At 44.9% G+C, this 21796-nt stretch overlaps 1 protein-coding gene across 1 annotated transcript in view; it reads right to left on the bottom strand.

The window, feature by feature from the left end:
* The window catches only part of Spag6 (sperm associated antigen 6), a 60042-nt gene extending 46394 nt beyond the window's left edge, over positions 1 to 13648 (bottom strand). Inside the window, exons 1-2 of the mRNA XM_028870458.2 lie at positions 11990 to 13648; positions 11820 to 11915 (exon numbers count right to left, since the gene is read on the bottom strand). Of these exons, the coding sequence (XP_028726291.1) occupies positions 11820 to 11915; positions 11990 to 12014 (121 nt within the window). The 5' untranslated portion in view covers positions 12015 to 13648. The remainder of the gene's footprint in view (positions 1 to 11819; positions 11916 to 11989) is intronic.
* Between the last annotated feature and the right edge of the window lie 8148 nt (positions 13649 to 21796).

Raw genomic sequence — 21796 nt, 5'->3', positions numbered from 1 at the left:
TAGAAATACTACCTCTATCTGCTATTTATTTTCATTTCTTTTTTGAGACAGGGTCTCTCTAGGTAGCCTGGTTGTCCTAGAACTTGATATGTAGACCAGGCTAGCCTTGAACTCACAGAGATCCAACTCACAGAGGCTTCCTGAGTGCTGGAATTAAAGGTGTGTACTTACTTTTTTTTTTTAAGTATTGCCCATTTTTTTCTTCTAGTTGTGAAGCTATATCATAATAATATTTAAAAGTATCACTGTAATAAAAAGTTAATATTATTCTTAAAAGGTCTGCTAATAGGCCTTTGGTCTACTTATGTCATAGTAAAGTCTTTCAGCCAGGTGAGGTGGGGCCCACAAACAGAACCAGCTACTCAAGAGGCTAAGAATTGTCTCCTGTGAGCATAAAGCTTGGAGCCAGCTTGAGCAACACAGTGAGATCATGTCTTTTAAAAATAAACAAAAGTGTGGCATGGCAGCTCATACTCAGATTAGTAGTACTACTCCTGCCTCTAAGTGGAAGCATTGGGGGTTGAAAGAGCCACCACAGCCTCAAAATGTTTGAAAACTTGGTCCCCGATTGTAATGGAGCTAAGTTGGACTGCATAGCAAGCCCCTGTCTCTAAAAGAAAGAAAAAATAAAAATAAAAAGATGGGTGTGTAAAAGTGCCTGCCTCGGGATTTAACTGAATCTACAGGTCCCACATGGTGGAAAGAGAAAAGTGACTCCTGAAAGTTGTCTTCTGACCTCACACGTGCACTACACTACACTCTCCTCTCTCTCTCTCTCTCTCTCTCTCTCTCTCTCTCTCTCTCTCTCTCTCTCTCAAAATTTTTAAAAAGAACGGAGAGAAGGAGAGCAAAGGGGGTGTCCATTGTTGCTCAGGTTCTCTGTCACCAGCTTTCTTTAAATATCTTAAATCTACTTTTGACTGAGAAAAATATGAAATAAATTTCAACTGTTTAAATTTTTAGTGTGTGTGTGTGTGTGTGTGTGTGTGTAGGTGTGCTGCACATATGGACACACATATGCCACAACGTGTACTTGTAGAAGTCAATGGACAGCTAAGAATGCATGGTGACTACAGCCCGGGAAGACAGAGGCGGGAGGAAAGGGCTGAGAGAACAGACTAAGTCTTCAAGCTTCCCACTGACTATTTGGAGTATTTTGAACTTTATCCCAGCAGTAAAGCGGCAACAGGATCAAATGTTAAACCTCTCTGGTGACAGTGAGGGGAAAGGGTGGCAGAGGACCACACGGGAGGTTGGAAGAACAAGTAGGAAGCTATGTGAGGAACTGAAGGTACCCAGTAGGGAAACAAAAAACTAAGCAGACAATTGAGGAAGCAGGAGGGATGAGCAACAGTGCTGTGTCTCTGGCTAGGAAGAGCAATGGATCTGTGGTTGCTGAGTCCTGACAAATTCCTATCGCCCTGAAATACAAGATTGGAGAAGGGCCATAAGGCAAGGGATAAAGCTAGAAAGGTTGGTTGGTGCTAGATCAAATTGAGCTGTAGGCCAAATACAGCTTCCAGTTGATTTTACTGGAAGTGTGGTGGGAAGTCATTTCACATTTGCACCACTTACTCCGAGGGAAGTACATAAGTAAATGATCTTTACCAATGCCCAGACGCACTGGGGATGGCTATTCAGGTCGTGTGCTGCTGGGGACGCCACTTCCTTAAATCCTGCTGCACCACTGGACAGGGGTTGACTGCGTAGAAAAGCAGCAGCCGCCTCTGACACGCGGCTGAGCATGTTCTGTGGTCCCTGGTTTATGTGAGGTATGTTCCATTCTTCAAGTTACCTAGCAGAGTTCCGAATATGCGGCTCACTCAAACCCTTGACGCTGGCCCAAAACACCCATTCACTTTTTCCTATTGTAAGCATGTTCTAGGATAACTGGTTAGTAAACCTTATTCTATTTTTTTCAAGTTTACTCTATGTGTATGTGTGCCTAGGTGAACGTATGTGTACCATGTACATGTAAGAGCCTAAGGAGGCCAGAAGAGCGCATCAGATTCCCTGGAACTGGAGCTGCAGGTGGTTGTGAGTCACCATGCGGGTAATGAGAACCTAACCCGGGTCCTCAACCAGGGAAGCAAGTGCTCTGGCCTGCTGAGCCGCCTTTCCAGCCCTCTAGTAGGTTGGTAATTTGGATTCCTCTAAGCTCTTATATTTAAGTGGCTATATTTTACTGAAACTAGTTTCACAACACTGATTAATACACAACATGCTCTCATTTCCTTCACTGTTTTTTTTTTTATTATAATTTGCCTGTTTTGATGCTTGCTTGTTTGTTCTTTCTACATGTTTTTATTGATTATTTGGGAATTTCTCGTAATGTACCTGATCACACTCACTTCCCAGTGACCCCACTACCACCACTGTGATGACCCCCCAATAAAAGAAGAAGAGGAAAACAAAAACAAATCCAATTTATGTTGCCCATATCCTCACTGGAGCTTGGTCAAGCTCCCAGTGGCCAGCCTGTTAAAGCAAACCCCCACCTCTGCCAGAAGCCATCAGCTGAGGAGAGCCGCACTTCAGCATCCCCATGGTCATTTCTAAGTGTTCTCTTCAATGGCTTCTTGTCTAGACTGTTTCTTTTCTTTTTTAAGGCTGGGGGGAGGTTGTCACAGAAGTGGAATGAGTCTTTTTCTGCCCCCCCCCCCGCCAGCCAGCTCTCAAATAATGACATGGAGTCTTCTTATTAACTATGAAAGCTTGGCATATAGCCTATAGGGTGGATTTTGGTTGTTTGGTGGGTTATGGATGTTTGTGATCATTTAGGGGGTTGGTTACAAGTTGTTATTGGTCATGGTCAGGAAAAAATCTGAACAAAGAGATTAGATTCGGGGATGTCTTTCTGAAGGGAGCAGGAGGGATATAGTATAGAAATGATGGGATAAAAAGGTGGATTGTTGAGTCTACTTTTGAACAACCACTAGTCTCAAAACATTATAAATGTAATTCTTAGCTGATGATTGTTCTTATTGTATATAGTTTTACTATGTGAGAGTTAAAACCTTTCCTTTTCATTTAGACAAAAAAGGGAAAATGGCCGGGCGGTGGTGGCACACACCTTTAATCCCAGCACTCAGGAGGCAGAGCCAGGTGGATCTCTGTGAGTTTGAGGCCAGCATGGTCTACAGAGAGAGATCCAGGACAGGCACCAAAACTACACTGATAAATCCTGTCTCAAAAAAACAAAAAAAGTCCCCTGTTATTATTTGTGAGCTGGTGGCCCAAAGAAAAAATCTGACTACATATGGCATACAACATGGAGGCTCAAATATCCAAACATGGGGTCTGAGAAAGCTAAGAAAAGTTCTGGACAAGAAGCCGGATGTGGATTCCTAGTCCTGCAGTCTCTCAGGCAGCCCAGCGCTCGGTGGCATACAGAGACAGACGCTGTTCCTGGCCTCTGCCTGAGGGCTGGAGCCAGCCACCAGCACCATGCACCAGAGCCATGTGCTAGGCTGAGCCTTATGGCAGATGACAAGTCAGTTTAAGATTTGTCTCACGTGGCCAAAGAATGCTGCAAGCCAGCTCCAGACACAGAAAACCTCTAAAAAGGTACAGTATGTTTGCAAATATGTTTAGATGCTGAATAAAGAAAAAAATGGGTATAGACAGTCAATAGAAAAAGTAAATAGTTAAAAAATAATAAAGTCTTTAAAGAGACAGTAAAGTAATATAAAAAAATAAGCCACATAAAGATGGGAAATAATAGGGTGCCTGGATCCTGTATGGTGCTTTGTTGACTTTGAACTTTTTAAATGCTAATGTACAAAAAAACAAATAGCTGCTGAGAGACATTGGATTATGGAAACTGCTAAATTAAACCAACCTATATATTTTAAGAACATCTTAACTGCAAAATGGAAGTCAGGAAATGTGTTGCATTGGGGGAGAGGTTATGCCTTTGTTTCCACAGAAAACAAAAAGTTATGGTTCTCTTCAAAATTAATAAAGATCGGCTTTGATTGGGGGAGAACTCCTGAGGATCTTGTCTGTAGATATGAGGGGAAAAGCCAAGAAAGACTACAGGACAGGTGACATGTATGCCGATCCCTTAACATGGGAACAGCTCTGTAACTAGATGAGATATGATAAATCTTGTTGGCTACAAAGCCCTCATGATTGATGCTGCTGCTGCTGCTGATGATGCCATCCTTTCATATAACATGGATGGAGATTTAATTACAGTTTGGTTATACAGTCCAAACAGACTTATAATGTTGACAGATACCTTTTACCTGTTCAAACATAGAACCAAAATAAAAAACCATCTTTAACTGACTTGTGCACACTGCACATTCCATACTTGTGTCAATGCTGACATACATGTTACCCTTACAAGTTTGTGCTTTCAGAAAGAAAAAAAAAAGGACCAAATACCAATGAAGACAAGTATCCCAGGTAATCCAGTTTCTCAGAATGCCTCTGTTGCAGTTTCCTCAAAATTCTGCATCTAGAACAACTTCAAAGCTGCTAGCTGAAATGGTCCAGCCTCACACACTACTCCAGCCAAGACTTCAGATAAGCCCTGCATTTTCCCATCACACAGACTAAACAAAAAATAATATTGCTAGCTCTCCCAGGACTTGACCATTATCCCAATTTTCTCAGAGTCCCCTAGAGATGTCATTGCCCCCCAGATAGCAGGAAGCAGTCTAGAGAACACGATGCCCACATTCCCAAGCTTCACACAGTGTACAAATACCCCACAACACAGAAGTCTTCTGTCTCTCATTCTCAACTGTGAGTCTGCAGTCATCGAGACCACTACAAAAGTGTCCTTGCCCTTTACAGCCAGTGGCAACATGGATCATGGACTTCTTGGTTTCTGGTGACAGCATGGACCACGGACATCCATCCACATGGCCTCCAGGATCAGCACAGACCACAGACCTCAGCATGGTCTCCAGTTGCAGTACAAACCACAGACATCAGCATGACCTTTGGGGATAACACAGATGACAGACATCAACATGGCCTCCTGCAGGAGCAGACCATGGACATTCACACTGCATCCGGCTGCCACATGGACCACAGATCTCAATATGGCCTCCAGCAGCAGGGCAGACCAGGACACCAACATAGCCCTTGGCTGAAGCATGGGCCAGCATGGACCACAAACATCTGCATGGCCTTCGGTGGTAACAGAGGCCACGGACATCAACATGGCCTCATGCCACCACATAGCCTTCGGTGGCAGCAAAGGCCGCACACTGCTTATTTTTGTTTTAAGTCTTTCTTGCATTTTAAAAATTATGGCCTTCAGGACTTCATACAGTTTCTTCTGAACTTTATGATTATTGCCTCTGACCACTAAACTGCACTTGACTACTCATAAATTTTAGTATATTTGTCATAGTTTTAGTACTATTATACATAACTTAGTACTAGTTTCATTGTCATAGTTATTACGATTTAAGATGTTATATGGCCCTTTCAGCACAGAAAGTCTTGTCATTTACTTAAAAAGTCAGAACAAGTTCCAAAAAGTATATTGTTTTTACAAAGAGTATTTGTAATGGCAAATGGTTCAAGAAACAGTCAGGAGCAAAACTTGCTCATTTTTATCTTTTCTATTTATTCTCATTAGCTGTAAGACCTGCTGAGATCTGCTTGATGCTCACAGTTGATCAGCATTGAGTGGGGGACGGCCACACCTGGGGTCACTGCTGAAGGAGGAGACTTGGGAAAGTGGGAGAGGGGCCACAGACACTTGCTGACCAGCTAGTGACTCTTCTGAGAAGGCAGAAGTTATTACAAATGTGTTTCTTGTTTAACAAACACAGCCTTGTCATGTGTCAGGCACATCTCTAAGAAACAAACAGATACCAACCCACTAAATCCTCATTTTAAACCTTGAGGTAGAGACCACTTATAGCACCAGCCTATGTGGTCTGTTTCTGCTACTGTCCATCACATAGTCTACTGGCCAATGAAAAGTGGCTCATGTGCTAACTTTACAGAGGACACTGAAGGGTCCAATCTCTTTAATTGATATTACTCTGCCATTAGCCTTACTATAATTATCTTCTGTGGTCACTAATTAAATGAAAGCTCCCCTAATTTTCCTAGTGTATCTACCTCACTTTTGACTTGATCAGCACCACTACCATCTGTCCATGAGATTTCAAGAGAGAGCCTACATGTTATTTCAGGGCAGAGTGCATAGCCCAGTGACAGCATGTGCAGGGCCCTGGATTCAATCTGGCTAACTTCTAGAAATTCAACCGAAGTAATACCTATACCAAGATGCATCCTTAATTTAGGTGTCCTTCAAATAAATAGTAATATATAGATATATAACAATAGTAATATATAGTTACATAACTATAATATATATTACATATATAACCTATATCCATTAGCAAATAAGCCACAGAAGAGCAAGAACTGTTCCTTTTAATGTTTACATCATCTGCACATATATTCAGTGTCCATCTGGCACCTGTGCATGCAATAAATATTCAATAATGCAAATGAGCCAACTGTGCAAACTAGTGTGCTACTTTCTCTCTTTGCTAATAGGTATTTTCAGGTTAGGCATACAATGTCAAGTATAGCAATCATGCAATTATATATTCATAAAACTTTAGGGAACTCTTACTGGCCATTTAAACTGTCCCCTCCCTTAAAAATCACACCACACCTTTCTGGAGTCCATTAATTGTGGTAGGACGCCTTGCTCAGCCTTGATGAAAGGGGAGGGCTTGGGCCTGCCTCAACTGAATGTACCAGGCCTTGCTGACTCCCCATAGGAACCCCTTCGCTTTTGGAGGAGGGGACCCTTTCGGAGGAGGGACGGAGTGGGGGAAGGCCGGGGGACAGTGGGAGGAAGGATGAGAGGGAGACCTGTGGTTGGTATGTAAAATGAATAAAAAAACTGATTTTATCTTGTCTTCTTTTACCATGTGCTGTTCCTTACTCGATATATATGATTAACTTCAGATGATTAAAATATCTAGGGAGAAGGCAAAATGCTAAATAAAAAGAGCTGTACCCAAGGGACTAGCTGCTGCTACATATTTCTTGGGTAATATCTGCAGAGAAAATATTTGTAAGGCAGTTCATTAGAAAAACCTGTTTGAGGGACTGGAGAGATGGCTGAGCAATGAAGAGCACTAACTGCTCTTTCAGAGGACCCGGGTTCAATTCCCAGAACCCACATGACAGCTCACAGCAGTCTGAAATCCAAGACCAGACAAACACTCAGGTAAAATGCCAGTGCACGCTAAAATAAAGTAAATAATTTTTAAAAAATCTGTCTGAGGCTTAGGGTAGACATAATTCAACGGGAGAGCACCTGGTTAGCATACTGGGGTTTAACGTGCAGCAAAACACGCACACAGCCACAGTCTGCACGTGGAGTTAATTCCTTATTCACATACTTTTTCTCAACTATTTAGACAGTTCGCTCTACTTTAAAAGATGTGCATACATGGCACACTCTATGCTCAGCATGTTAGCAACCCTGAGTTCAATCCACAGCACCCACAAAAAACGGTGTGTTTAAAATGGCAACAATTAATAGCTATGTATCAGGGGAGGGGATTGATAACTGTATCTGAGATATGGAGTAAGGTTATTGTTGACATTGGGGACTGAACACAAGTTTCCTGGCAGTAAGAGGGGGAATATTTTACAAAATAAAAAGGAACAATTTTTTTTTACCAGAAATACCATATAGAGTAGCTAACTTGACATATAATAAATAATTAACTAACAAGTAACTCTGGGATAAATAACTGTATCTTTTGATAAATTCTTTTGATAAGGTGGCCAATGTCTTCATTGACAGGTATCTATTTCATTTTAAAGTTAGACTTCGGTTTTCTAAAAAACACATGTTCTATGCATTGTGTGGTGGTGCACACCTGCAATGCCAGCACCCGGGAAACTGAGGCAGAAGGATTGTGAGTTCCAGAGAAACCTAAGATACATAGTGAGTTCAAGGCCAGCCTGGATGACTTTAACAAGATGTATGTTGCTATAGAAACATTCCTATGGAAAAACAATATATTCCACATGTACATTGACAATGACTGACTTGACAGGCATAAAACTTAGAATGTCTAGAAAAGTAGGCAGCGATTATTCTCCCTAGAGATGTACACATGTACAAATATCACTTATTTTTCAGCTGGACTTTTGAAAGAACTCAAACAAGCCAGGGATTTAACATTGAGGGGCTGGAGAGATGGCTTAGCAGTTAAGAGGTCTTGTTGCTTACAACCATCCAACCGCCCATGACTCCAGTTCCAAGGGATTCTCTTTTGATCTCCATGGGTACCAGCCTTAAACACGGTGTGCATACATACATAAGTGCAGGCAAAACACTCATACACACAAAATTAAATAAATCTTCAAAAAGTCATACTGAATGAGCATCTTGGCAAGAAGCATAGGCAAATGGCAAATCCAACATCCTCTTTGAAAAGTAGGGTACCCTAGCTTGTATCCTTGCAGGCCATCCCATTAGCTCTTAGGCAAGGCCAGTATTCTTTCCAGAATAGAGCCTTGGGTTCTCCTAGGATCGGTTTAACTGTTCAGCAGAAATCCCAGTGTTTGCTCCACTGAAAAGAACTTCATACAAAGTATGATCTAAGCCAAAAACAAAGAATAAAGTGTTCATCACAGACTTAAAGTCAACCAATAAATAGCAAATTCACCTCTTGTTCCCTTCTACTTCTCACAGTCAGTAAATCATAGATCACTTGACTGCCCAGAGCTTGAAACAATGCTCTGTGGACCTGCCTGGATCCAGGCAGGTTATCAGTCCAGGTCTTTGAACCGCTATCTTGGTTCTCAGTGCCTAGGGGATCCTAGACTTTTCTCTGCAGACTTTTAAAGAGCTTCTGGATTGATAAGACTGTTTAGGACAGACAGCCCAAAGCTCCCTAAGAGACCAGCTTCTTTTCACCATCAGCCCCACTCCCTCACACCTCCGGGGATTTATCTGTTAAAGTCTGTCAAGGCCGGCTCATTCACATTCCCATAGTGGTTCCCAAGGAGATCTCAAAGGCTGACAAGCTTCACTATTGTTTTATAACCACTAGGACCTAAATACATAAACAGAGAACTTCTTTAAACAGTTAACATCAAAGTTCATTAATAATTTTTACCTTTAATATTGCTTTCACATACAATGATTTAAAATTTTTAGCAAGGGAATGTCTTTCTCATTATGCCTATATGGAAAATGTTTTCCCTATTATCCTGGATCCATGCTGCATGTCTAATTAAAGAGTATGTTGGGGTTGGAAGAGAAAAACAAAATCTTGCCAGATACATAGGCCATGTGTCAAAGTCAAAGGTAAAATGCATCCATACCTTACAATATCAAAGGGAAGGCACTTGTCTGATGAAAGCCTGCCTGTAATATAAAATGCACACACTCCAAAGCATGTTTAAATCAATAGTAAGGAAAAAAAAGGTTTCATAATAAAATTTGTAGGTTAATTTTAACTAAAGTAATATATATACAGGGATATTCATGATTTTAAATTACTAAAAGGATTATCAGATCTAATAAATGTAATAATGTTTAAAATGTTCCCCCAGAAAAAAAACCCATAACATGCCATTAAGATAATAATTTTAAAAAGTAGATAATTTAAAAAGACTAACATTTCTCTTTTGTATCCATTTCTTCACAAGCCAAACCTAAGTGCAGAATGTCAAGTCTGAGTCACATGCCTCAATAGCTTGGTGTTCACTTAGTCAGCTAATTTAAATTAAATTCCTCATATACTTGGAGCATAACCCTGGCTACTTGGTAGAAGGAAGCAGGAGGATCATTTGAGACAGGGAGTTCAAGGCCAACCTCAGTGCCAAAGCTGAAACCTTGTCTTAGAAAGAAAAACAAAACAAAACAAATAAAATACAATGTATTCTACCTTGTAGTCTTATGAGAAGAGGGAATTTGCCATTAAAATCCCCAAAGACACTCTATATCTTCAGTGTTATATACATTTCAATATTTCAGAATTTTTCTAAGTATTTTCTCATTTAAAAAGTATTCATTTCCCTGTGTGCATATTGACCAATCAGTAAATCCTTGTAAATAGCAAGCATCCATTCACAGAGTACATTGAGTAGGACTGAGAAAAAATAAAGTAACTGTTTTTAAAATGTAAAATGCCCTAATAAATGTAATGTTTGCACACAGAATAAAGAAAATAAATCTACATGACACAATTACAGAACAAAATGAGTTCTACAATGACAACATTTTTGAAATAGATACTAGTTCAGTGGTTGCCCAGAGGTTAGTGACAGCAGGGAGTGGTCATGATTGGAAAAGGACAATACAAGGGCTGGCATGATGACTCTGTGGGTGAAGGTACTTAGTGATAAGCCTGACAACCTGGTTCAATACCCAGGACCCAGGAGACGGAAGGAGAGAGCTGACCTCCTAACCCATCCTCTGAATTCTACCAATGCACCATGGCATGTGCAAACACACTAATTCCTCTAGAATTTAAAAGGAAAACACAAACGATCTTGGCAATAATCAAAGTCTCTTGACTATGACAGAGGTCCTCGAGACAAAAGTTTATAGGATGAAACAAGAGAAACAAAACTAGAAAGATGTGAATTAGGATCAAGGAATCTGCATCAGCATCCTCACTGTAACCGCATCCAAAACTTTTGAAAGATGTCTCAGGAGGAAGCTAAATAAAAGGACTGGATTATCCCCTGCAACTACACATACACCTATAATTATCTCTCAGATATTTAAAGACTTTTAAAAAAATACTTTCTTCATTGTAAATGGCTCCCTATCACAACCACAAACAGCTCACAAACCCAGTGAGGAAAGAAAGTATCTGATAAGTAGAAGGGTGTTTCCACAAAGAAACCCAGAGTAAACACTGTCTAAAATACTGTGGCCATGACAATCTGTTCTTCATTTATTTTTAATGATGTGTTTCTTTAAATAGTCTTAAAGATCGCATCCTATAAACCAAGGATTTCTTAAGACCTAATGAGTCGTATCTAGCTTACATTTCAGTCACTGCCTCTTGTGGAAAGCTGTCCTCTGAGCAAGGCTGGTGCCCTCTTGAACTCTCAGCGGCTGCGGTTACCAGTAGGCACTCTCCCAACATTCATTCATTCATTCATTCATTCATTCTCTCTCTCTCTCCCCCCCCCCTCTCTCTCCCTCCCTCCCTCCCTCCCTCCCTCCCTCGAGGAGGATAAAATAAGGACTGATATTGCCAAAAGTGAACTCCCCTCTCTCCCACCCTCCCTTTCAGACTAAGGGGCAAAAAGAGGATGGATGCCTCGTGGAATTCATTAAGCCAGGTTCTTACTTACTTCGAATCTCTCGGAAAAGATCCAAGCCTACTACCACTCCTCTTCCATTAATGTCAAAAGGAGAACTGGGAAAATAGCCTGAAATTTCTCCGCTTCTAGGAAGCGAGCGTGATCAAACAGTGTCGAGAAAGGGCATCGGGATAAATGGGTCTGGTTAGGGTTGATTCCCATCCAGGAAAATGACTTCCAGGCAGTTCATATGGCTGGCCGATTTGCAACGAAGATGGAAACAACAGTACCAGGCCTCCTCCATCTTCTCCGCTTCACCCACAAGTTCCCGCGGAGAGGAGAGGGTCCGGAGGAAGTTGGAAGCACTTAAGCCCATTCCCAAAGCTCCCAAAAGTTGAGCTGGTAAGGGGGCGAGGAGGTTGACAGCTGGGGCGAGAAGGGGGACCCGGGACCTGGTGAGGCCCGCGCTGGGTGGTAGGAGGACAGAGGATGGATGCGGGATGAGGTGTGGGGCCAAGACGCCATGCGTGGTGCAGGCTCACCCGCATTCTGCAGTGTCTCGATGTTCTGAGGTCTGGTCGCCTGCTCCGCCACCATCTGCACGAATCGGGTCCGGGCATTCTGGTACAACTCGAACACTAGGGAGAGAGGCAAGGTGGAGCAGCCGGCCCGCCGCGCCATCCCGTCGGGGCGCCCGCCCACAGCTCCTTACCTTGCAGCACCTGCCGCTGGCTCATGGCTTCGCGCGTGGAGTCCGCTCTCCGCGACCCCTCGGCCTCCGACGGGACTGCTCTGTGTACCCAGGCTCCGGGGCAACCGACCGGAACCGGAACGCAGCCGTCTCGTGGCAACGGTAGGTCCCGGGCGTGACGTCACAACCATGATAGAAGGAGCGGCCGAGGGAACCGGGGACTCACGTCGCGCCCCGTCTGGTGTCACTTCCCTGCTGACCGGGAACGGGGCGCAGGCGTCCACCGGGAGGACTCGGTCGGCACCCACGCACCAAGAGCGGCAGGGTCCCCCGACTGCCGCGGGCTGGGCGCTGGGAAAAGGGCGCTGGGGGGACCCGATGTCAGTTCCGATAGATACAAGTCATCGGATCAATACAACTCTGGCAGCACAACCTCAAGTTACTCTGTGTTCCTCTTAATGGCTCTCTGACCTACCTGACATTTCTGACTTCCGAATTCCTGGAGGGTCACAGCAACTGTGTTCACACACTAAATTACAATATATTAACAGCAATCAAGGACACTTAGAAAGTCCATGTGAAAGCAGAGAAGGAAAAAGATACGATAAATATCCAATCTTGCAGGTTTTCCTAATTACTACCAAGTTTGCTGTCTCCTTATTTCAATATGATTTTTTTTAAAAGAATTTCTTTTAAATTCGGGCGTCATTTTGTTGCTGCGTGACATTTCCGAAAGAAGAACCTTTACCTGGAAAGACTATCTTACATAAGTTGGGCTTCTCAGCGTTTCTTTTTTACCAAATTTAAGCACTGTGGCTCACCATCAGTTCTAGCTACTCTTTGAAAATTCTGCACCAAATGTTTCAGTGACAAGTGTCAACTTTAAATATTTCTCTCTCTGAAACTACCATTTCACCAGGTGTCAAGTGGGCAGCTAGCCACAGCTGCTGCCTAATAGTGGCAGACCGGAAATCCTTGATGTCTCTCTTCCTCCCCAGGAGGAAGCACACACATCACTAGCTTTCACATTTGGAATCTTCTGCAGTCACTTTAAAAAAATCTTGTCTGAAGGAGTCTTGGTAGTCTGTGAAATCCCCAGAAAGTTGGGAAAAGGACTACCTATCCAAGAAAGGGACAAGTGTGTGGAGTTCTCTGCTTCACACATCAGGGCAGGTACAAATCTTTTGCTTCTTGCAGCTCAGAAGCCAGCCACACAATTCTTTGACTTAACTCAAGTAAAAGTTTTACAGTGGTCTTTTACATTCTTCCCAAAAGGGCCTTCAAAGCAGAAGTGTCTGTTCCCATGTAGAGATGTAGAGGAAAACCCTGAGTGAATAATTCAAACTGCTAATGAAGTGTCCTAATTTTATTTTTTCAGTTCCCTGTTGCATCTTGAAGAACAAAAACTCTTAAATCTAAAGGGTCCCATTGCTTAGTTTCAGTCTTTAAACAAATCAAACTCCTAAATTGCTACATCTTCCATTTTTAGTAGGTGCTTTACTATGAACTTCCTACTTTAAAATTGTTAAGAGCTCAATAATCTGCTTATGGGATGCTACACGGTTTGAAAAGTTAAGTAGAAAGAGTATTTTAAACTAGAAAGTCTGTGTATGTCGTGAACAATGCCCATGAATAGAATGTATTGCCCTAATGAAACACATTATAGGATACCAATTTCATATCTGAAGTTATATGTATTAAAAAGAAGTTACAACTTTTTATCTAGTATCTTTTTCCAAAAGTCATTAAAATTCAATGAAGAAATGTAACCTAATGATCATATTATTCCCATAAGTGGGAATTGTTGGTAATTTAAATATAAAATATAGTAAAGAGATAACTGTAATTAAAAAGAAAGCTACTCTATATTTTCTGACCCATTTTCAATTTATTAACTTTAAAACAAAATGCTTCTCTAATTACATAGTTAAATGAATGTTCCAAGATCACATATAAGTCTCTAGACTATTGGTTAAGTGAAGAACTACTCAAAATGTTATCAAACTAAGGTTATTGTTCTTAAAGCACCAGCTGCATTTACAGGCATATCATATACTTGCCAAATAAAACTATGCATTTGACTGGAATGAAATATTAACTTGAAAAACTGTTTCAATTAAGTGCGGAAGTCTTTGCCTCCTTTTGGAAAAGGCTAATTATACAATTTCAAAATCATTCTCCACTTATTTATGAAAATGAGACTGAAAACCCCAAAGTATAAAACTAGTTTTTAAATCTTGTTCGGTTTCTCTTTACAAATCTCCTCTGAGAATCCAGAAAAATCTCACTATTGTGGGGCTGTATGCTACTCACGCCTAAAAGCTTTGCTAATTTCAACACAAGTCTGCTTTCCAGTTCCTAGCTGAATTTTAAAGGTAAAGTTCTCTATATACTAACCATAGACTGGCGTCCACATTTTTAGAAACCTGTTGAGGTCTCTGAAGTGTACAGCTGTTTCTCTATTGAGCCTAGCTCACAACAGCATCACTGTGTGTCCAACACTCTGCTCTTGAGAGAATGTGCCTGTCTTCCAGAGTGTCAAGTCTAGTAAGAGAAATTAATTCTTTCTTCATATGATACAATCTCTATTAATTCAGCACGTGTACGCCTAACACTGACTTCAGGTCTAAAATCACTCCAGATACTGTGTCTTGAGAGCAAAGACAGAGAGAGTTTGGGTAAAGTAGGGAACAGTAAACTATCTGAACCGTAAATAAGGAAAAACTTCTTATTGTTAACAGACGATTGTCTGTTTTATAGAGACATGAAATCTCTTTAATTCAAACACATTAGCAGTTTTCAAAGGTATTCAATTGGTAATTGAATGGCATTTGTCAACTTGTGAGACCTCAATAATCCTTTTTGCCAACATCAAGTGTAAAAATCATTGAAGTAGCTTCACATTTCCACGCTTCAATTAAAGATAGAAGTATTGTGTGTGCCAGAGCCAAATTGGTAGACTCAAATGTTATCTATCATGAAGAAAGCAAACGTAGACTATCTGAATTACGATACGACCCTGATTGAAGGATAAGCATCGCGATCTTGTGTTTAGGTCTGAGCTGACCAGTCAGTTGTGCCAGCAAATTTGCCAGCAGAGCAAAAAAAGAGATGTGGACACTTCCCTATGAATCGGAAGACTGACATTTCTATGCAAGTGTTGTGGTTGTGTTTTATTGTGTCAAATTTGCCTTTGCTTCTCAAGTCTTTTACAGTCGGCCTCATAAGTCTTAAGGGTCTAGTGCTTTTCAGGCCAGTACAACATCAAGGTGACTGTGACTAACTAGTCCGAAAGACCTAGATGCAGCTAGACATGGCTTCCCTGGAAGTGTCTCAGTGGATGCAGAGCTTCAAGGCATCTGGTCCACTCCCAAAGAAAGCTATGATCAGAGTGATGACTTCATTTCCCCCCACCCCACCCCCAAAACACCAAGGAGCACAGTGATGATTACTTAAAAAAAAAAAAAATCTACGTTTTAAAAGTAGAAGTCAAACAGTGTAATATGTCTCATGCTGTAACATGCAGAGCAAAATCAAATTATTGCTGCGTCGTGTACGCATGTATGCATCTTACTTACACAAGCTTTCTTAATTGAAAGTTGCTCCAAAGCCAGCATGACTACCAAGAAAAGTGAGCACTCTGCGTTTGAGATTATCCACCGCCATCTCAAGAAACCCTGTGTCTCACAAATTTTATTCCTGTTTAATTTTTACTTTTCTTAGAAATCATGTGGGGTTTTGCTCTCCCGTGCTTGAAAATCCCTATTATTATTATTATTACTGTACAAAACACAAGAGACAGTGCTGGAAGGTGCTTCACCGGAGACGACCCCGGCATCAAGGACCGAGCACACGCATCGCTCAAATGCTGGTCCCCAAGGTACAGACCCGGGGGATGGGGCGTAGTGGGGGGCCGGTGGATTACCCTATGCCACCGGGTCCCCAGAGCGAGGGGCCTGCCCGCGACTGGCCACTGCGTGCGACGCTGGGTCGAGGGCAAGGCCCCGGCCTCCTTTTACTTTATCACTCGCCCCAAGTTCTCCAGCTCCCAGGAGCATCCTCAGGACCTCAGGCCCAGGAGAGAGCAGCGGGGCGGGGAGCCGGGGCAAAATGGTGAGACGAGCCTGAGGCCACGGGGACGCGCGGGCGGCAGGGCGAGGAGCGCGCGGGGCCCCGGGAGGGGAGGGCGCGCGCCTGCCGAGTGCGGAAGCGCCTGGCCGCGGAGCGGGCCTCGCCCTGCGGCCTCCGCTCCCGGCTCCCCACTCTGCCCTCCGGCCGCGCTCAGGCCTCGGAGCCGCCGGGGCTGAGCTAAGCCAGGCCTCGCTGGCCTTCTGCGGCCCGGCCTCCCACGCAGGCCGCGAGGGGTCTCGGCGGGAGTCACCGCTCCAACGCCCCGCCGCGCGCCCGCGGGGAGCGCGGCCACGGACGCGCGGGGCAGGCCTCCGCCGACCCGGCCCGGAGCCCAGCGGCCAGGCCGCAGCCAAGAAACGGCCCGCGGCGGCCGGCTAGGCTGGCCTGGCCCAGCCCGTCTCCTCCCCGGACGCTCCCGAGCCGCGGGGAAGGTGGGGAAGGGCTCCGGAACCCGGGCCAGGGCTGGGTGAGGACCCGGCGAGGTCCCCCCGCAGCCAGCTCCCTCAGACCCCAGGCGCACACGGGGACCCAGCGGCGGGCGGGGACGCCACACAGTAGCTTATTTAAGGGGAAGGCGGAGGAGAGGGGTGGCGGAGCAGCTGCACCTCACTGCGCATGTGCGAGGTTCCAAAAAAAAAAAATTTTTTTTTTTTTAAACTTTTGCGGTTCTGAATAGTCCCAAGCCAAAATGTCTTGTGCCGAGATTATTTCGGAAACTCGTTGGCCGTGTGCGCTGACTCCTGAAAGTCACTGCAAAAGTACAGAAAAGGGTTGCGAGGTTTCTGAAACCTTTGCAGTAAAAATAGCGTCACTTGTTTATCAACTCTGCAGGTCCCCGTTCCTCTAAGAGAAATGGTCAGAGAGGTCAGTGATCCCCGCTGAAATGTAGAGTGAACTCAAGGAACCCATAACACTACATATCATTCCTACAGAGGACATGCTTGCGCTATTAATTATTGTTTCAGAAGTAACGTGAATATTCTAAAATGAATTATTTAAATTTACTTCTATTAACCCATATTTAATTTTATACCGATGAACAACGTTCTTACACAAATAACACAAAAGATAGTTCACATGAAGGAAATATGATTACCTTTCCCATTGATGAGAAAAATGTAGTCTTAACTGCGAAGGAATGCTTTTTGTTCTGGGAGCCTTGTTCTCCTGGTAAAACAATATGGAATTGCTTATCTTTTTTTTGTTGTTGTTGTTGTTTTGTTTTTGTTTTACAAAGCAGGGATAAAGTTCTTGAAAGTCTCCAAATAATTTCAGCATTTTAATGGACATATCCCAAAGAGAAACAGCTGATGAAATCTTGGCAATACCAAGATGTGTGAGCCCAAAGTGGAGAGACTTCTTGTAGCACAACAGGATAGAAAGCATTGGGTTTTGTTTTTGTTGTTTTTTAAATGTGGCGCTCCTCTGGTAAAATGTTGCACATTTAGGCAGAAGCTCCAGAAGGAGTACCAAGTGACTGGCACCACGTATCTTTCTGGGGAAGGGTGTCCCCAGAACCCACTGCAGACCAAGATAACAGAGTAAAACTGGGTTGCTCTAGTACCCACCTTTAAGTTAAAAAAGACTACATGTACTATGTTAAAGTTCATGAAAATGCATTTTCCTAAGCCTAAATTAAAGGTTGTTCAAATTATCCAATGTAAGGTTACTTTGTTGTAATGGGTTTCCTAAAAAATGTGTTCTCCAAAGGGATGGAGGCATGTTAATAAATGAACTCTTTGATCAGAATGATCATTTGGTAAAACTAAGCAGGTTTCATTGAATCTGGTAGACTCTTTCTCCTCAGGAAAAAAAAAATGATGAGTTTGAAGAAAACCCAAGTGAAAATACTTTAAGAAAATTGTCATGAGGCGTATATAGAAACAGCTGGTAAACACATTTTCTCAGGCTTGCCCCAAATGAGGTCTTCAGTTTCACTGGGGAACAAACTGGAATGAATCTTTCAAAGCAAAAGTCACTCCCATGAGCTAATTACTGATAACACTAATCTGTCTGGTTCCTGAACAGTTAAAAGTGTACCTCTGTACCTTCTCTTTGTGATCCATCCCTGGACATTTGGGAAGTGTGCTTGCTGAACACAGGAGTTTTGTTTTTAAAAAGCTGGAAAGAAGTCAAAATTTGAATGGCAAGAGTCTATAGAAATGTAACTGCTCCAGTTTCCTTGAGAATCGTTTGTACGTGCATGGTTTGTCAAAAGTCATTGCTTGGTCTTTGAGTCTTCATACAAGTTCTACAGCCTTAAGGGTGTAGCCTCCAGAGCAACAGTGTTCCAGGTTTCAGTATAAATAACAATAAAATCCATCATTATTCAAGTCAAAAGCCAGAATTCACAGGAATATGAATGCTCTTTGGTCTTCCCCTTCAGTTCACAAGACCCAGGTGTAATGAAAAAGGGAGATAATCTCTTGAAGTTGGCCCCAAGCAAGTTGTTGGCACTTTCCTTTTTGGAAAGAAGGTAGAAAAGAACTTTTCACTACAGCCTTGCCTTCCTGTTTTTAAGGGGATGGTGCGAGTGGGAGTGGTTGGTAAAATACAGGTTTAGGTTGCCTCTAGGAACCAAGGAGGGCTATGTTTCTTTTTTGAAGTAAACTATCTTAATGAACTTGACATTTTGTAAGGCTTGAATGTGAACTACTTTTAATAACATTTCCATGAGTCATTTTAATATATTTTACCATCGTAGATGATAAAGACATTGTAAGCATTTATTAGTGTAATTTAACATTTATTGCATAGGCATTTCAAAGTGCTCTGTCTTAGCAGATCTACAATATCCCTCCTAGTCCTTTGAGCTTTCTCATAAACTGTAGACAGTTTGGTGAGTGTCCTATCTACGTTAGTTGAAAGTATAAAAAGCAATTTTAAAATTCTGTACATGGCCACTTAAGAAAAATTTCAGACATTTTGGATGAGAAAGGAAAAATTTTACAAATTCTTATGTACAGGGTATCTTAGAATCCAGAAATATCTGTCAGATGTTTTAAAACAAACCCACCACATTTGAAATATAATTAAGTTAAAATATGTGTAGATGAGGGTGTCTGGTTAATACCACTAACTGGGAAAGATGCTGAACTTTTCATTGAGTCCATTAAACATAGTTAAGATTGTGCTCTAATACTAAGTTTTTGTTTTCTGCTAAGGGTAGTGGATTTCCTCTGCAAATCCGACAAATGTCTGTTGAGTTGTAAAAAGGATTCCAGAGCATACAAAGGTAAATAAGACAGATGCTTGTCCCCGAGGAACTCTGAACTTAGAAATGCCAGCTCATTTGCGACTTAGGTAAAATTTCAATCCACAAAAACCACTCAGCTAAATATAATAGATACTTAAGGCCAGAACAAGTATTAAGATCCAAAGAAATTTGGCAATGTAGATTATATAATAGTAGTTAGGTAAAACACTTAGCAAGATACTTTCAAGACCTTTCCTCAGTAATACCTGTGTGAAACACTTAAGATTCTGTTTTCCAAAGTTAGCGTCCTAAAAACATAGCCCCGACTCACACCCACCCCGCGCGTGCGCGCGCGCGCGCGCGCGCGCACACACACACACACACACACACACACACACACGGTGGTGGTGGGGCGCGACTCTTCTTATCAATCACTTTATGCAACTCCTCCGTCTACACTGACTAAAGCTGCCGTGGCTCATCAAATGAAATCGGGTGGAGGTGAGGGGCTCTATGCACTTAACAAATAACAGGAACCAAGCCCCTGCCTGCAGTGTTGGAGGCAACTGTGGCAAGTGATTAAATATTCGTGGTGCACAAAGAAGGAAACCCAGAGGTGTGTTTATGCGAGTGGGAAAGCCACCCCTCACCAAGAGCAAACACAGTGAGCACGGCTTTGTGTCCGTGTGGCTAGAAAGGTAGTGGCCATCTTAGTGTCGCTTTCTTTGACACCATCCTTGTTCCAATTAACTGGCCCTTGAAGAGGGATTTTGACTTAAGTCAGAGAAGAGGGCACCTACGGCTTGCGCTAAGGAAACCGCCGGCATCTCCAAGGTGTGGGTTCCGCCCTGCGCTGCAGTGTGCGCGGGCAGCTGTCCCTATTGTCTGCCGTGGGGGCAGGGCGAAGCCCCGCACGCTGGCTTTGGAGCCCAGCCGAGGATCCTGCGGGATGAGGTGGCGGGTGGGGGAGAGTGCTGTCACCGAAGGCCACCCCCAGATTCAAATGCTCAGCCCCGAGGCGTCCGAGGAGGCGGCGGTCCCCGCGGCTGCGGCGACGGTCCCGGCTGCAAATCGCCGTCGTGTGGTTGCTACTGGCAACCGAGCCTCCGCCGAGCGCGCAGCCCGCAGCCGCGGGAGGAAGGTGCCAAAGGGAAGCGGCTATGGCGCGCCGGGTGCTCGGCCCTGGCTGCCCACTGGACGGTCACTCCCCGCCAGCCCCCCACTCCCCCAGGCCCTCCGCACCCCCGGACTGCAGCTGGGCTCGGCGAGCAGCCGGAGGCCTCCGCGCTCGGCCGCGGCGCTGCCCGGCCTGCGTGCGAGCGTCAAAATCCTGGCGCCCTCCGGGAAAGCAACATGGCAGCCCGGCCTCGAAGCCCGGCGGCCTCTGAAGGGCAGCGGATCGCGGGCTCGGCCGAGCGCCCGCCCCGGGTGGCCGCCCGCGCCCGCGCCCCGCCAGGCCCCGGGTGGCGCGCCAGTCGCCCTTTGTTCTCCACTCGGTGGCCGACTCTCGCTGGGGGTGGGTGGGTGGGGGTCTGCATGGAGACCCCGAGACGCCGCCACGGGGGTGGGGTGGGGGGGATCGGCTGCTGCACATAGGGCTGTGACCCCGATCGCGTCACCCACCACCCCCCCGGGCGGACACTCGGACACTCGTCGGGTCGCCTCTGTCCCCGCAGGCCTGGGTTCCCATTTCCCCTTCTCACACCTCGGAGGTGTGAGGCGGGAGGACCGGGGAGGGGGAATGGCAGGGACGGAGAAGAAATACGATCTTCCGGACGGGGCAGAGGACAGCTGGGCTCCCCTGGCTGCCACACCAGCCCCTGGGTACAGAGGGCCTAGGCAAGGTCCCCCAGGCCAGGCAGGGCGGTGCATTGGCCCTAGAGGAGGAAAAGCAGGGGTGGGGGCGCGGAATTGGCATTCGCTACACCGGAGCGGGGTGTGCCTTGCATTTGTAGGACCAGAGCCACGTGCGCCGGCCAGTCGGGACGTTGCACGCGGCGTGCTGCAGAAACCCCGACCAAATGGCGGTCCCTGCAGCCCGCTGCCCCGGAGAGGGGGCTGGCCCGCCCGCGTGGCCCGTGGCAGGCCACTTTCACTTCTCTGCGGTCCGGGCAAGCGCTGGCGCCGCCGTCACGTCCCCGCGTCCCCGGCCCCACGACCCATTTCGGGGAGCGCGATCGCCCTCGGGGACCCTTTGTCCGGAGCCTGCGCTGCCTCGGGCCTCGCCTCCCTTCCCCTTCGCTGCCCTCCGCCCATCCCGGCGCCCACCCGGGAGAGCGGCACGCTCACAGACAGCGGCCTGGCCGCCACCCGCGGGGACCTCGGGGGGCTTCGCATCCCACAAAACCCCCAGACTCCAAGCTCCAGGGACACCGCGTCGTCGTCGTCGTCGAGGGAGAAAAGGGCTGCTGTGCCACTGAGGCGAGCCGAGGGGAAGGGGACGAAGAGACGGTTGTCACGCCACCCCGCCCCGGGTGGAAGCCCCCGGCCCACGCGGGACG

Source organism: Peromyscus leucopus, chromosome 5 (assembly GCF_004664715.2).
Source record: "Peromyscus leucopus breed LL Stock chromosome 5, UCI_PerLeu_2.1, whole genome shotgun sequence".
NCBI lineage: Eukaryota > Metazoa > Chordata > Mammalia > Rodentia > Cricetidae > Peromyscus > Peromyscus leucopus.
This window is presented reverse-complemented; position numbering and strand designations above follow the sequence as displayed.